Source organism: Microcaecilia unicolor, chromosome 2 (genome assembly GCF_901765095.1).
Source record: "Microcaecilia unicolor chromosome 2, aMicUni1.1, whole genome shotgun sequence".
Lineage (NCBI taxonomy): Eukaryota > Metazoa > Chordata > Amphibia > Gymnophiona > Siphonopidae > Microcaecilia > Microcaecilia unicolor.
In genome coordinates, this window is record NC_044032.1 from 43,883,015 (window position 1) to 43,899,050 (window position 16,036).

Consider the following 16,036-nt stretch of genomic DNA (forward strand, 5'->3'; position numbering starts at 1 on the left):
TATCTCGGGTACTGTGTTTCCTTCGTTCCATTCCTATCTGAAACACTGCTCCTTTAAGGTACACTAGTCTCAATCTCTTTGCTCGGTATGACTTATCTTGTAGAGTACCTCAGGGGTCAATTAGGCCCCATTCTTTTCCAACATATTCCTAGCTCCCCTGGCACTATTAATCCAGTCATTGAGGTTTACTTTTTTTCATTTATTCCAACATTTAGTTATTAACTACTATTAACGCCATCACCACAGTTCTGTTCCCCAGTATTTCCTTACAGCTAGAGAAATTTACAAACGTCTTGAACTGAATCCCTCCAAAAATATCTTTACCCACTTCTAGTTAACAGATTCCATATCTTCTAAAAAAAATATTTCATCCTGAAACAGTTGCATAACTTTCATTCACTTGGACGTGGTACCTTGTGTCTTCTGCTCCATTCCTTGGTGCTATCACATTTGTTATTGTAATCCAAAGGTTTAGGGTTTAAAACTCTTCCACAGCAGGAGGCTTCAGCTAATTCAAAATACGTCAGTCAAACTGCTTTTTGGAGTCAAGAAGCATAAGCTTCCAATTTTGCTTTGCATGCCATTCAAAACCCTTCTCATTAGGTCTTCTATTCCTGGACGTTTTCCTTCTTGTTCTATCTACTAAATCAAAAATGAAGGTAGATAATGACCACATGGCCTATCCAGTCTGCCCATCCATATCATTTACTATCCCTCCCACTCCCTTAGAGTTCCTATGTACTTGTCCCAAGTTTTCTTAAATTCAGATAGTTTTCTTCACCACCTCCACCAGGAGACAGTTTTATGAATTTACCACCCTTTTCATGAAGTATTTCCTCAGGGTACTTCTGAGTCCGTCTCCTTTGTCTTCCATCCCATGCCCCCCTCATTCCAGATCTTCTTTTCAACTAACTCGCCTCCTGTGCATTTATGCCACTGAGGTATTTAAACCTCTCTCTCTCTCTCACCCCTTTCTTCCAAAATATACGTATTGCAATCTTTAAGTCCTCACAATACAATCTTTTGGTTATTCCATCTTGCTCCCAGACATATTTAGACTGCACTTGGAGTTCCTGCTTCAGCGCTAGCACAAACCCTCTAACATTTGCCCCTCAATACCTGTCTAGAGATATCCAATAAGAAATTCAGATCAGCTCTAAAAAACTGAATTTGGCCAGGCTTTCTCCCATTATTTTTTTTTTAAGTTGTTTGTTGGTCTTCCAGGTAAGTGAGACACTAGGATCTCAGATTTTTGAAGTGGATCTTTTTTCCTTTTATGGGGGAAAAGAAAAAAAAAAGTGACCTCAGGTTGTGGTAAGGTCCCTGAAAGCCCAGAGAATTAGCTTGTGAAGAAAGAGCCCAGGCAAGCAGAAATCTAATTATTAGGGGATTAGAGGCATGTGTGCTGGTGCATGCAAAGCAGTATCATAGGGTTTAATCCCATGTGGGTGCTAAATGTGATGCAGGCATGTTTCAGTGGGTGATAGCGTTTTCTGAGGGGCCTTCCATCTGTAAGTTCATCCACAGGCACATGTTTGTATATGTGTGGTAGGACAAACAAGAACAAAGAGCTGGGGTGGTAAACAGCCAAGGTCTTACCACCAAAACAAAATGACTAGCAGAAGCCACCACCCTTGTGAATCTACCTTCACACATCTGCTCACTTTTTTCTGCCAAACCCAATACCCTGCTGGTTTATATACAAGGAGGCAGGGCTTGACAGAGGAACCTGAGCTGATTACTTTTGATACTGCTGCCAGCGTCAGGCCCTGAATCTGTTGACTTAGAAAGTTTTGTCAAGGACCTGAACTACTGGGAAAAAGCAAAAATGTTATCACTCTGCTACACTAGGCATGCACTCACTTTTTTTTTTTTTAATCACTATTTTTGTCCTCTTACATTTTAGACTACTACTACTACTTATCATTTCTATAGCGCTACTAGGCGTACGCAGCGCTGTACACTTGAACATGAAGAAACTATAAGCTCTGTCAAGCAGGGATTATCTAATTAGGACAGACAAACAAGAGATAAGGGAATATTAAAGTGAGGATGATAAAATAAGGGTTCTGAACAAGTGAATAAGGGTTAGGAGTTAAAAGCAGCATCAAAAAAGGTGGGTTTTTAGCTTAGATTTGAGGACAGCCAGAGATGGAGCTTGACGTACCGGCTCAGGAAGTCTATTCCAGGCATATGGTGCAGCAAGATAAAAGGAACGGAGTCTGGAGTTAGCAGTGGAGGAGAAGGGTGCAGATAAGAGAGATTTACCCACTGAATGGAGATCCCAGGGAGGAATGTAGGGAGAGATGAGAGTGAATGCACTTATAGGTCAATAAGAGGAGTATGAACTGTATGCAGAAACGGATAGGAAGCCAGTGAAGTGACTTGAGGAGAGGGCTAATATTAGCATAACGACACAGGCGGAATATTAGTCGTGCAGCAGAATTTTGAACAGATTGAAGAGGAGAGAGATGGCTAAGTATATAATGAAATACTAGTAAAAGAGGTTTTGGCCAATGATGAGTAAGTCCAGTCCCCGAAGCTAATCTGTAGGCTGGGGACTTCTCGAGGCCTTTCCTCTATAACACCTTCATAGTTAGAACTATATGTGCTCTGTTTGTTACTCCCATATATTCTATATTAGATAAGTTTATAAGACTAACATTTCACTTCCTATAAAATTATGTATAATTAGATATACATACAAGTTGTGGGAGGGGGGGATGAAAAGGGGGGAAAAAGCAAAGTTGATGACAGACTTATACACTAGTTTTTGTTATATATGTTATGTTGTGGCCATGTTATTCAGGCCAGATATGGAATACGTCTAATTCTGATTGTCATCAATAAAAATGTTGAAAACTAGATATACATACAAGTTACACATCCCTTTAATGGATTTCCTAACAAGAAATTTACTTACCATTTACTTAACAAAATGTCTTTGTATTTCTGTAAAAAGTGTGCACCTCCCCTGGAATCAAATCTGATCAAGCATTTTTTTTTTTAATGATTAAGTGATTATATACAAAGTGTATAAGAAAATTCCAGAACTAGACACTGAAGCAGTAAAAAGAGCCTCAAGCAACCTGGGCTGTCAGCAGAAATCACAATCTTCTCACACTGTTTCCCACAAGTATCAACAAACAAGGAACGGAACAGTTCTATTTTATGGAACACCTTTATTCTCCATTAGAGACATTTCTGTACATTAAAAGCACAAAGTGCTTCAATAACTTTAACTAGAATGGATCCAGAATACTTGAAAACAAGTGAGGGAAACAGAACTGTATGTTAAACAAATCCAGGTGGGGATTCAAGCCTCAAAAGTGGACAGGAAGCTTATAACAATGTCTTTCAGTTTAGCATCTGCCTGTTCGGAGATCTTCCCATCAGCCCTGTTTGAAAGAAGCACAAGTTTATTTATTTAGATTTTGCTCACATCTTTTTCAGTAGTAGCTCAAGGTGAGTTACATTCAGTAAGTTAACTGATATATTCAAGTATTGGAAAATTTTGCAAGAATTATCAAAGCACCACTAAAACCAACAAGAAAAAAAGTAAACAGCCTTTTTAGGAGACTCACTGTAAAAGAAATGAGTTCTGTACATTACAGACTTCAAACATATAGCATGCATGTGACTGGATAGTACATTCCAAAGGCTGTGCTTTTTAACCACATACTGTTAAGTAAAGGCTTAAGGCCACTACTATTAAAAGGAAGCATTTCTACCTGATAGTGGCTAGAAGCTCCTGGTGCTGGCTTCGGATGTGGGCAAGAAAAGCATTCTCGAATTTTGTGATTTTGCTAGGCTCCAGTTTGTCCAAGTGACCTCTGACACCTGCATAGATAACTGTAACCTGTTCTTCAATAGCCATAGGTACTGGAAAATAAAATGTTACAGCAATAAACAAATGAATACATACCAAATACACTATTTCTTGGCACTTCATGGACCCTGCTGAATTACAACATCCTATATAATAAAACGCACCTCCAACATTCTGAAGCTGACTGCATGGCTGAGGCATTCCTGCTCTCTGTATCCATCTCCTGAATTGACATCACGTACTTCCGGGTTCGTCACAAGCAGAAGTGACCAACCACACGAGGTTTCTCGGCTTCAGAATGTTGGAGGTGCATTCTATTAAATAGGATTGGCCAGTTCCTTGAAGCACAGCCAGAGCTCAGCATCCTGCACAGTAACGCTCAGACACCAAAGAGAGGGGGGTGGGGGGCTGACACTAGAGAGAGGGGGGGGGGGGAGTATCTGTGTCACACATACACACTCTCTCTCAGTCAATGTCTTTCTCTCTCTCACACACTCTCTCTCTCACACTGTATCACATTCACTTTCTATGTGTCACACAGGCACTCACATACTCAGTCTCACAGAGAGTCTGTGTCTCACACACACTCTCTCTCTCGCACACACACTCTCTCTCTCGCACACACTGTATCTGTGTGAAACACACTCTCTCTCTCTCCCACTGTCTCACATACGCACTTGCACACACTCATTCTCACACGCACACTCTCTCTCACAGACACACTCGCACCCAGAATCACTCTCTCACACACACACACTCGCACATTCACTCTCTCTCTCACACACAGTCACTCTCACATACACTCTCTCAAACATACACACTCCGAGGAAAACCTTGCTAGCACCCGTTTCATTTGTGTCAGAAACGGGCCTTTTTTTACTAGTAATATTATAAACTTGGCTGGGAAACCATACATTTTTATTGATCCTACTATCTGATTATCAATATAAACAATATTACAGATAAAATATTTAAAAGTAAAGGATATAGATATGAGTCACCTACCCTTTTTTATGTTAAGACAGTTAAATTTTACTGAATGATCCTCAAAAAGTATATCTATCTTCATTCTGCAGTTGTGCTGTATTAGGTTTCAGAGGTAGTAGAATACATTTAAAAGTGGAACAGCATGTATTGTACTCAGATGTGGTAAGGCAGCATATTAAAGTTTAACCTCAGGGGGACCATGCACATTTTAGAGCATGAGTGAGCCAATAGATATTTGTTTTTTCAGACACAGGGCTCCATTAGCAGCTCCTGTACTGCATCAGGTGCCAGGGGTTAGGAGGTGAAGCATAAAAGGTCTGTGTATCAGATATATGAGCCACTAACACTTGAGCCTCCAAAATGGCTCATCTGTTAGTACTTAGTAAGCCATGGGAAAGACCCAGCCCTGCTGCCTTTAAAACCTCACTACCTATAGCTATTGTGACACGGTATTGGCTCACCCCCCAGTGTACAAGGATCTTACATTTTTGCAACACGCCTGACTTCAGGTTCACTGCCACCGCTGCCTGCCTATAGGGTAGCTGGGCTTGTGGTGAAAACACTGTTCCCCACAACACCTGACCATGGAGCCACCAACCCCAAAGGTAAAAGGGGGTGGGTAGGTGAGGAGGAACTAACTGCCACCGCCACCAGCCAGGGTGCAAATAGCCCTTAAGGATAAAAGGAAAAGGCATTATCAGGCTAGTTTTGTCCCACAGGTCATAGTTCACCCCTTTAGGTCTCAAGACAGTTAAAGCAGGCAATTAAGATGTTTTGCAGAATAATCATTACATTTTTTTTTTTCAAACCTGCTTGGTACTAGCCATGATTTTCACCCAGGTCACAGTATAGACACTATGGTGGTCTCCATGTTTGATGCCTTGCACACATTGCTGGTTGTGGACAGAGGCAATTATGATGATGGTACTAAACTACTCCAGTGCATCTGATCTTAGATATATTTTACTGGAGAGTTAATTCCCGAGTCTTGTCAGAGGAAAGATCCCGCCATGGCTCTACACTGTACTTTTTTCAAAACTCCTAAACCCAGGTTGCTTTTATGCAAATAATATCCAGCTCATGGTCCCCTAGGAAAGGATCCCAGAAGTACAGAACAGAGTAACTATTTAGTCAGTTGGTTAATTAATAAAATGACTTAATTGTGGGAAAACAGGTGTTTCAAAATATTAACAACATTAGTAAATATGTGGATTCTCCCACAAAGACGTGGTAATCTGCCTCATCAGGGAAATTAGACCTTAAGTGTCATGTATACTGGACAAGCTCTCAGCTTGAAGACCCACTCTGTGTCAGTGATACACATGGCACGTATGAAGCTCCATGCAGATATCTGTAGTCATCGTTGCATAACTAGCATTAGAAGCCTAAAATTTTGTCCTGGCTGAGACTGGTAACCAATCAATCGGTTGCTGAAACAGAGTAATCAGAAAAACTACTCGCACCACCACACTTTTCGTAGCATGAAGTGTCTGGATGCTCTCAGCTGGGAAGTCAATATAAAAAGCAGTTACAACAGTTGAGTTTTGAAATGGTCTTAAATGTGGGATCAGCTCACTTGACCATGCAGCTCTAGTGGTAGGTACCTTGAGAGCCGCATTCAAGTCGGGAGTGCTGCTCTTGGAACAAACTGTGCCTTGCATAAAAGACTCAGGGTTGCAGGTACAAGCATGCCATCTGAACTCTGGACAGATCAACCTGATCTTCGGGGGGGGGGGGGGGGGGGGGGGGGGGGGGGGGGGGGGGGGGGGGGGGGGGTAAAGTTGGATCTCAAGAGTGTAGTTGGACCACTGACTTCAAGGGGTTATGTTCTTTGAGGGCTTCAAGGAAGCATGGTTGTGAGGGCAGTTTTGTCCGAACTACAGGACCAGTAGGATGGTGTTTTAAACTTTAAATGTGTGTATGAAGTGCTGATAGAAATTTCCCCAGGACAGCTGTAAATAAGTGTTTTTAATGAGCTCACCATACTGTCCTTGTTTCAAGAGCTCAGTCAAGCGCACACCACGATTCAACAACTGCTGAGTGGCAGCATCCAGATCAGAACCAAACTGGGCAAAAGCAGCCACTTCACGGTACTGGGCCAGTTCCAGCTTCATGGTACCAGCCACCTAGAAGATAGGGAAAGACTCCACCAGATCAGATCTCAGACAACAGCATGTAAAAGGATTTTCCACACCAACTGCTCATCTTTAAAGTTTCCCATAAACCTGAATTCATACTTCAGCCTCGAGTTAGTCAGCTAAGACTAATGAAAAGCAATTCCCCCCAACTGCAAGGTATTTCTTTTCACAATAAACTAGTTGAAAATGTAAATTATTTAACTCATCAATGTAACTCACATGTCTTCTGCAACACAAACTCGCGTATACTTGGGGTAATGGAGTGGTACCACCAGAGAAGTAGGAAAAGAAAGCTTTGCATTTTCCCCATCCCATGGATAAAGTAGGATGGCTGCTACATTAGTCCCCCATCCCATGATCATTAAATATTCTATCCAAAAGATTAAGTCCATAGGGTAGAATGATATTCTTGTCACAAAACCTGCTATTGAGATAGGTAACCTAAAAATTTGGGACAGTTTACTGCTACACTATCACACTTAAGGCTGCTTTTACTAATGGGCAAAAAGGGCAGATGTATAAAGGGTTCCCAATCACCCAGTTGCCCATAGGTAAATTTAGCCCAGACTGCCTCTCCCTTCCTGTGCTCCTCCAAACTTGCCTTGTTGCCAGCAGTGCCAGTGATTAAGACAAGCTACCACTGTCCGTCTCTAGGGTTCTTTCCTCTGCCAAGTCCTTGCCCATGCAGAAATAAGGAGATGTATCAGAGAAGGTGGGTATGACAAAGAACCAAAACCACCATGGCCAGCCAGGGGCATCCTTCCTTAATAGCTACCAGTGACAAGGCAAGTTTGGAGGACTTTGGGGGAAGAAGAGGGAAAGGTGATGGTCCTGGAGTTAGGAGTGCAGGAAGAAGAGAAGAGGGGGGGCACAGACGGGAGATATGGATAGGGCAAGATAGGGACACAAGGGAAACACTGGACAAGATGGATAGCAGACAGAGGAAGACATGTCTAATGGACAACTCAAAAAACAGGGTATTTTATTCTGAAATTATTTGGAATGTCAGATTTGGGAAATGCAAATCTCTTACTATCTTGTATTTCAGTTTCTACTTCAATAGTATTGCTGTATAGGCGGTTTTTGCTTTCATTCTCTATTACTGATCTGTGGTCCCTTATTTCATATTTGTTGAGGGTCTGTTTTGTACATGTGACCAAGGTGCCGTATTCTGCTGACAGTTTTCTGTGTGGAGATCTGTAGCTGTTCCTTTTGTTTTGTTTTCTCACTAGATGATGTATTGGTGTTTTAAGATCTGGTATAATATTTACAGTGCTTTCTGAGAAGTTCTGAGAGAAGAGGACATTTCTCTGGTAAGTGAACATTATTTTGCCTTGTGCTTTGGGAACTTAAAAGATTGGGGTTTAAAGGAGAAATTGTAGGTTAGTGATAGGCAGAATAAAAATATAAAAAAAAGCAAACGATCAACTAATCTCCATACTCTTTTCCCCCTAGTTTTAAAACTTGAACTTTGTACCACAGTATTAACAGATAGCCACGCGCAGGACCCAAAAGGCAGGCAGAGCTCCAAAGTCTCTATAAGTGGTTGAGATGATGGTGCAGGGATGAGGGATTTAGATTTGTTAGGAACCGGGTGACATTCTGGGAAAGGGGGAGACTGTTCCGAAAGGATGGGCTCCACCTTAACCGGGATGGAACCAGGCTGCTGGCGCTAACTTTTAAAAAGCAGAAAGAGCAGCTTTTAAACAGTCACCCAAGAGCGCATGGTTCAGTGTGGAGTATCCTTGAATGATACTACTGAAACAGGACATTTAGAGAGGTTTCAACAATGCTGAAAGTAAGCCAGGTGTGCTTATGAGTGAGCAGGATAAAGGATGCACATTACTCCCTTCAACTTCTAAGCAGATTGTAGATCAAAGGAGAAAGCACAATTTAAAGTGCCTGTATACAAATGCTAGAAGCCTAAAAAATAAGATGGGAAAGTTAGAATATATAGCACTAAATGGTGAGGTAGATATAATTGTCATCTTTCCACCAAGTCTCTGAGATGCCTATCAGTGGGACACTGTGTTAACAGGGATCAAATTGTATTGCAATGATAGAGAGGCTCTAATTGGAGTGGGGTTGCACTATATGTAAAGGAGGGAACTGACTCAAATAAAATAAACATTTCACATGACACAGATAGCAGCGTGGAATCATTATGGATGTAAATTCCATATGTGAAGGGGGGGGGGGGGGAGTATTCTTGTAGGGCTGTACTACCGTCTGCTGGGACAGAACGAACTGACAGATGAAGAAATGTTTACAGAGATTAGGAAAACTGGAAAATTGACTGGATAAATGTTACATCAGGGAGTGCCAGGGAATAAAATTTCTAGATGTAATAAACGACTGTTTTTTGGAGCAACTGGTTCAGGAACCGACAAGAGGGGGAGCCATTTTGGATCTGGTCCTTGGTGGTGTGCAGGGCATAGTGCGAGAGGTGGGGCTGTTGGGTCGCCTGGGAAACTGTGATCATAACATGATCAAGTTTAAGCTATCTGGGATGAACCCGCAAAGGAAATCTACTGTAGCTGCGTTTTCAAAACGGTGACTATAATAAAATGAGGAAAATGGTTAAATAGAAATTAAAAGGATCAGCTGCAAAGGGTAGGATACTAAATCAGGTGTGGATGTTATTCAAAAATACCATCTTAGAAGCCCAGTTCAGATGCATGCCACATATTTGCAAAGGTGGAAAGAAAACGTCAGCTAGCATGGTTAAAAGGTGAAATTAAAAAAAAAAAAGAGAGAGGCAATTACAGCCAAAAGATTGTCCTTCAAAGAATGGAAAAAAGGACCCAAATGAAGAAAATAAGAAGCAGCATAAGCACAGGCAAGTCAGATGCAAAGCATTAATAAAGAAGGCTAAAAGAGAATATGAAGAGAAACTTGCTGCAGAGGCTAAAACTCATGGTAACAACTTTTGCAGTTACATCAGAAGCAGGAAGCCTGCAAGGGAATCCATGGGACCGTTAGATCACGAAGAAGCAAAAGGGGTGCTCAGGGAGGACAGGGTCAAAGCGGAGAAACTGAATGAATTCTTTGCTTCTGTCTTTACACAAGAAGTTGTAAGAGATCTGCCTGTACCGAAACTGGTTTTCAGGGACGATGATGCAGAGGAACTGAAAGAAATCCAAGTGAACCTGGAAGATGTACTGAGCCAAATTGACAAATTAAAGAGTAGTAAATCACCTGGACTGGATGGCATACATCTAAGGGTACTCAAAGAACTCAAGCATGAAATTGTTGATCTGCTGTTGGCTGCTGTAAGGATCTCTGGGCTCCTGTTACCTTGGACAACAGACTTTGTAAGTTAATTTATGATTCAGACCTGTTATCTTGTCGCAAATTTCTCCTGTAAGCAAGATTCTTAAAAACTACCTCTCGCTTGTAACATTATTACATTACCTGTATTGTAAATTTTTTTTAAGTTGAATATATGGCCTTTTGTGTTCTGAGCACATGTTCTTAAACCTTGCAGTGCAGGTTAATGTAATTTCACAAATATAATATTTAATTCCCCCTTTTCTTACAAATGTAAATCTTATTACCTTATAGGTAACTGGTGGAGAATAAAATATAGAATCAAAATATATATATTTCAACACAAGTAACATTTAGGGCTCTTCTCTCTCTCTGGATAGGTGTTAAGGGCAGTTGCCTTAGTCGCACTTGCCTAACACCATCTCTGGTATGTGCCATCTTTATAGTTTGCACAGTATAGGAGTAAGTGCATCTCTTTCTATATCTTTGGTGTTTTACTACATAGCAGTTTCAGGCTTGTGCAGATGGGGACGGGGACAAACTTTGTCCCTGTGTCATTAACCGAAAAAAAAAATGGATTTCTTCACAAAGATTTGACGATATCACGCTTACCTGCTTCATAGCTCTAGTCTGCGCAGCAGAACCTACACGGGACACAGAAAGACCAACATTGATGGCAGGACGAATTCCCTTGTAGAACAATTCAGTTTCCAAGAAAATCTAAAGAGATACAATGAAGATAAGTTCTGACCCTAAATATTCAGGAACAATAAGGTTTACAAATTCCTCATCAATTAATCTTTAGAGCACTGCACTACATAAACAAAATATACACTACTCCAAAATGAGACACATGCAAGTTTGATCAATGTTTAATACAAATTGAACTACTAGGAAAAGAAAACCTCAACTTGTCCGTGTGTCTTGACTAGACTGTAAGCATGTAGTACTGCATAAAAAAAAAGGATTAATGGCAGCAGTAGCAGTAAAAAGTTAGGACAAGTACAGGCTATCCAAGGCCCACAGACACATTCAAGAGTCTTTCACAAATTCTGCACAGTAACTTGTGTCCACTTATTGTGGAAAGGACAAAATCCAAATTATTTTCTCTTTATGAAGTGCCCACAATGACAATATCCATTCAAACCCTCACCTGTCCATCTGTGATGGAAATGACATTGGTGGGGATATATGCAGACACATCACCAGCCTGGGTCTCAATGACAGGTAGGGCAGTCAGGGAGCCACCTCCAAACTGATCATTCATCTTGGCAGCTCTTTCCAATAGACGGGAGTGCAGATAAAAGACATCTCCAGGGTAAGCCTCACGTCCAGGAGGACGACGTAGCAGCAGAGACATCTGACGGTAGGCAACAGCCTGTAAGCAAGGACAGGTGAACAACATTCACAATATTTAGGACCAAGAATACTTCTAGTCACATAAAACACTTGTGAACCATTCTGATGCATTACTACGTTTTTTTAAATTTAGCAATCTTTTAAAAATACCAGTCTCCTGTTTCTTAATAGATACCTCAAGGACGATAGTTAAGCCAGTAGCCTGATCTGAAGAAATTGGTTCTAAGGAATCCACCAAGGCCTCGACTGAACAGGCATTTTAGATTTAACAAGAATATTTAAAAGAAAAAAAAAAGGTGGAATAAATCCTTCAGGAAATTTCAGCATTTCCATCATATATTTTATATACATTTCCTTTGCAGATATATTTGTCACTTCAGCATCAGATCTTGATAGAGATATTAAATTAAGACAGTTTTTTCAATGTAGAGATGATTATTCTATGGATTAAAGATCTGGATTCTTCCAAATGTTGCGTGAGTAATAGAAGAGGCAACAATTTCTTATTTTGGGTCCGAATGTTCTCGATAGGGGGCATCTTTCCTATTGAAATACCCTTGCAAATGTGTATTTTAGGATGTGAAATGTGTTTTCTTGGAGGCCACTCAAACTGGCTTTTTTTATTTGATAAGTTACTATTAGAAGTTTCTACTCCACACTAATTAGTCTACCTTGTTCTTGAGTGTTATTTGCCCTATAATTGATGTATAGATGGTTGAAAATTAGTCTTTCTTGATTACTATTTTCTTGGTGACACTAATGGTGGGTATTATAATCTGTTCTCCCTTTTTGACCATTGTGGTGTTGTCCTCTGTTAATGTATACTTTCCATATTTCATGCCAAGATGTATCTTGACATTGTATTTTGAAAAACAAAACCCTCACACACTCTACAACTTTAACCTATGTCTTCCATGTAGATTTCTGCATGAAGTACAAGTCAGCAAATCAAAGTGTGTATGTTCCATGAGGTTAATGACTCACATCGGAGTTGCAGTAAGCGAGTGTCTTTTAATAGGGGACACCAAAGAAGAACGTGCCAAAAACCTAGCAGTTGCTGTCTTCTTCCTGTACACTGCCATTATTGAATCCTGACAGTACACAGGGCACAAGGACCAAGTATCAAACAGACCTCCCCCCCCCCCCCCCCCGGCACCGTTATACTTGGTAACCAGGGTGCAAATTACCCACTTTCTGCACTGTAATATGAATACCATTTGGAATAATGGCCCCTTGTCCTGGATTAGCATAACCTGTTCCATACTCTAGACAGGATGTAGGGAGGAGACCATCTGCACGATCTGTTTTCCCACACTATAGCCAGCACTTCTTCCCTACTCCCTGGGCTGCTGCTACTCTCATCGAGTATGAGAAAAGAGGAAGAATACCACAAACAAAAATGTAAAGCTTCAAGGAAAAGATGAGAAATAAAACTGGACAGACGATAGATAATATCTGGGTAGGAAACTAGAGGGCAGCCGGAAGGAAGCAGGGCTGAAAGAAGAGTACCTCTGCTCCTAGACTCCCCATCTCATCCCACCCCACTTATGAACTGAAGAAAGAGAGAATTAAAGACTGTGGAAGGTCACAGAAAGACATCAGGAGAAAAAGGATAAGGGTGTGGAGGAAGAAAGCACAACAGTAGTAGGAAAACGATTGTAGAAGACAGTTTGAGAAAAAAAGTGCAACAAAGGGAGAAACACAAAGTATAGCAGACAATGGCATTCTTTTCTTCTACTACTACTATTTAGCATTTCTATAGCGCTACAAGGCGTACGCAGCACTGCACAAACATAGAAGAAAGACAGTCCATGCTCAAAGAGCTTACAATCTAATAGACAAAAAATAAAGTAAGCAAATCAAATCAATTAATGTGTACAGGAAGGAGGAGAGGAGGGTAGGTGGAGGCGAGTGGTTACGAGTCAAAAGCAATGTTAAAGAGGTGGGCTTTCAGTCTAGATTTAAAGGTGGCCAAGGATGGGGCAAGACGTAGGGGCTCAGTAAGTTTATTCCAGGCGTAGGGTGCAGCGAGACAGAAGACGCGAAGTCTGGAATTGGCAGTAGTGGAGAAGGGAACAGATAAGAAGGATTTATCCATGGAGCATAGTGCACAGGAAGGGGTGTAGGGAAGGATGAGTGTGGAGAGATACTGGGGAGCAGCTGACTGAGTACATTTATAGGTTAGTAGAAGTTTGATGCGAAAACGGATAGGGAGCCAGTGAAGCGACTTGAGGAGAGGAGTAGTATGAGTAAAGCGACCCTGGCAGAAAACGAGACGGGCAGCAGAGTTTTGAACCGATTGGAGAGGGGAGAGGTGACTAAGTGGGAGGCCAGCAAGAAGCAGATTGCAGTAGTCTAAACGAGAGGTGACAAGGGTGTGGATGAGGGTTTTGATAGAGTGCTCGGAAAGAAAGGGGCAGATTTTACGGATGTTGTAAAGAAATAAACGACAGGTCTTGGCGATCTGCTGGATATGAGCAGAAAAGGAGAGAGAAGAGTCAAAGATGACCCCAAGGTTTCGAGCTGAGGAGACAGGGAGAATGAGAGAGCCATCAACAGAAATAGAAAACGGGGGGAGTGGGGAGGTGGGTTTGGGGGGAAAATGAGAAGCTCGATTTTGGTCATGTTTAATTTCAGGTGGCGTTGAGACATCCAGACAGCAATGTCAGACAAGCACGCTGAAACTTTGGTTTGGATGCAAGGTGAGATATCAGGGGTAGAAAGATAGATTTGGGAGTCATCAGCATAGAGATGGTAGGAAAAGCCATGGGATGAGATTAATGAACCAAGGGAAGAAGTGTAGATAGAAAAGAGGGGACCAAGAACAGAACCCTGAGGTATGCCGACAGGCAGAGGGATAGAAGTAGAAGAGGATCCACCAGAGTGAACACTGAAGGTGCAGAGGGAGAGGTAGGAAGAGAACCAGGAAAGGACAGAGCCCTGGAATCCAAGTGAAGACAGGGTATCGAGGAGTATGCTGTGATCAACAGTGTCAAAAGCAGCGGAAAGATCAAAAAGAATGAGGATGGAATAGAGACCTCTGGATTTAGCCAGTAATAGGTCATTGGAGACTTTAGTAAGCGCAGTTTCAGTTGAGTGGAGAGGGCGAAAACCAGATTGTAGTGGGTCAAGAATAGCATGCGAGGAGAGAAAATCAAGGCAGCGTTTTCTTCATAAGAGACAAGACAGGATTGAAAAAAAAAAGAAAGGCTGGAAAAATATTTCATTCACATTTTAAAATAGAATTCTCTGTTACACAAACTGTGTAATAGTAGGTTTCAACTGTGCAGTGCAAAACCCAGGAACATCTTCCAGGCAAAAGTCCAACTGAGCTCACCCTGTTAACATACGACTGCAACATTTCCCCGAAGCACAGATTCCTAAGATTCTCTCTTACCTGTTTGGATAAGTCATCATAGATGATCAGCGCATGCTTGCCATTGTCTCTGAAGTACTCTCCCATGGAGCAGCCAGAGTAGGGAGCCAGATATTGAAGAGGAGCAGCATCTGAGGCTGTGGCCGAAACCACAATGGTGTACTTCATGGCATCTGATAAAGAACCAGCGGTTTGTAGGCTTAGAGGCCAATATAAAAATGTGCAAGAATGTACATTTAAAGGCAGCCATCTACTTCTCTCTCTTCACTCACTGAGTTTACAAAAAGGTTTGGATTATCAAGTACTATATAACTACTCCCATTTTACAAGGACTAGCAGTCTACCCAGACTAAGACAACACACTTTTCACAAGAAATTGTTCTGCTGCATCTCGTTCTACAATACCTGCATCAGTCAGCCTCTTGACCAGCTGAGCCACAGTGGATCTCTTTTGACCAATGGCAACGTAGATACAGTACAGCTTCTTCTTTTCTTCTGTTCCATCATTGAACCGTTTCTGGTTAATGATTGTGTCAACAGCAATGGATGTTTTACTATAAAAGGGGAAAAGGCCAACAATTAAAACTATCATTAGTCGCATGAAGGACTTGTGCCTGGGTAAAGCCAAGAATACTTCACTCCGGGGATGGAAGTATAGCCTAATCCTAGTTTATCACCTATGCTCAAGGATTCTACCAAACACTTATTACCAACGACTGCACCTGTCAACTAGACCTCATCCTTTACGAAGCCTAGAACTACTACTAGAGGTTATACCCTGTATTTTATTTATTTATTTATTGTTTGCATTTGTATCCCACATTTTCCCACCTATTTGCGGGCTCAGTGTGGCTTACAATAAGGTAAGAATAATGAAAATACATTTGTTACAACTTGGTTATGGGTTATATTGTACAAATTATGCGAGATAATCGAATTATCATTAGGAATATCACAATGGGACGTCAACATGAAGCTTAAGGGCAGTGTTAAGACACAAAGGCATATGGTGTACATATTTCTGTGAGTAAGTGTATGAGTAGTGTTGAATTATAGGGGATGGGAGATCATAAGTGG

At 41.4% G+C, this 16,036-nt stretch overlaps 1 protein-coding gene across 1 annotated transcript in view; it reads right to left on the minus strand.

Moving 5' to 3' along the window:
* Positions 1–3,162: 3,162 nt before the first annotated feature.
* Positions 3,163–16,036, minus strand: part of ATP5F1A (ATP synthase F1 subunit alpha) — a 42,644-nt gene continuing 29,770 nt past the window's right edge. Inside the window, exons 6-12 of the mRNA XM_030192893.1 lie at positions 15,365–15,513; positions 14,981–15,132; positions 11,378–11,602; positions 10,837–10,944; positions 6,798–6,942; positions 3,732–3,882; positions 3,163–3,398 (exon numbers count right to left, since the gene is read on the minus strand). Of these exons, the coding sequence (XP_030048753.1) occupies positions 3,317–3,398; positions 3,732–3,882; positions 6,798–6,942; positions 10,837–10,944; positions 11,378–11,602; positions 14,981–15,132; positions 15,365–15,513 (1,012 nt within the window). The 3' untranslated portion in view covers positions 3,163–3,316. The remainder of the gene's footprint in view (positions 3,399–3,731; positions 3,883–6,797; positions 6,943–10,836; positions 10,945–11,377; positions 11,603–14,980; positions 15,133–15,364; positions 15,514–16,036) is intronic.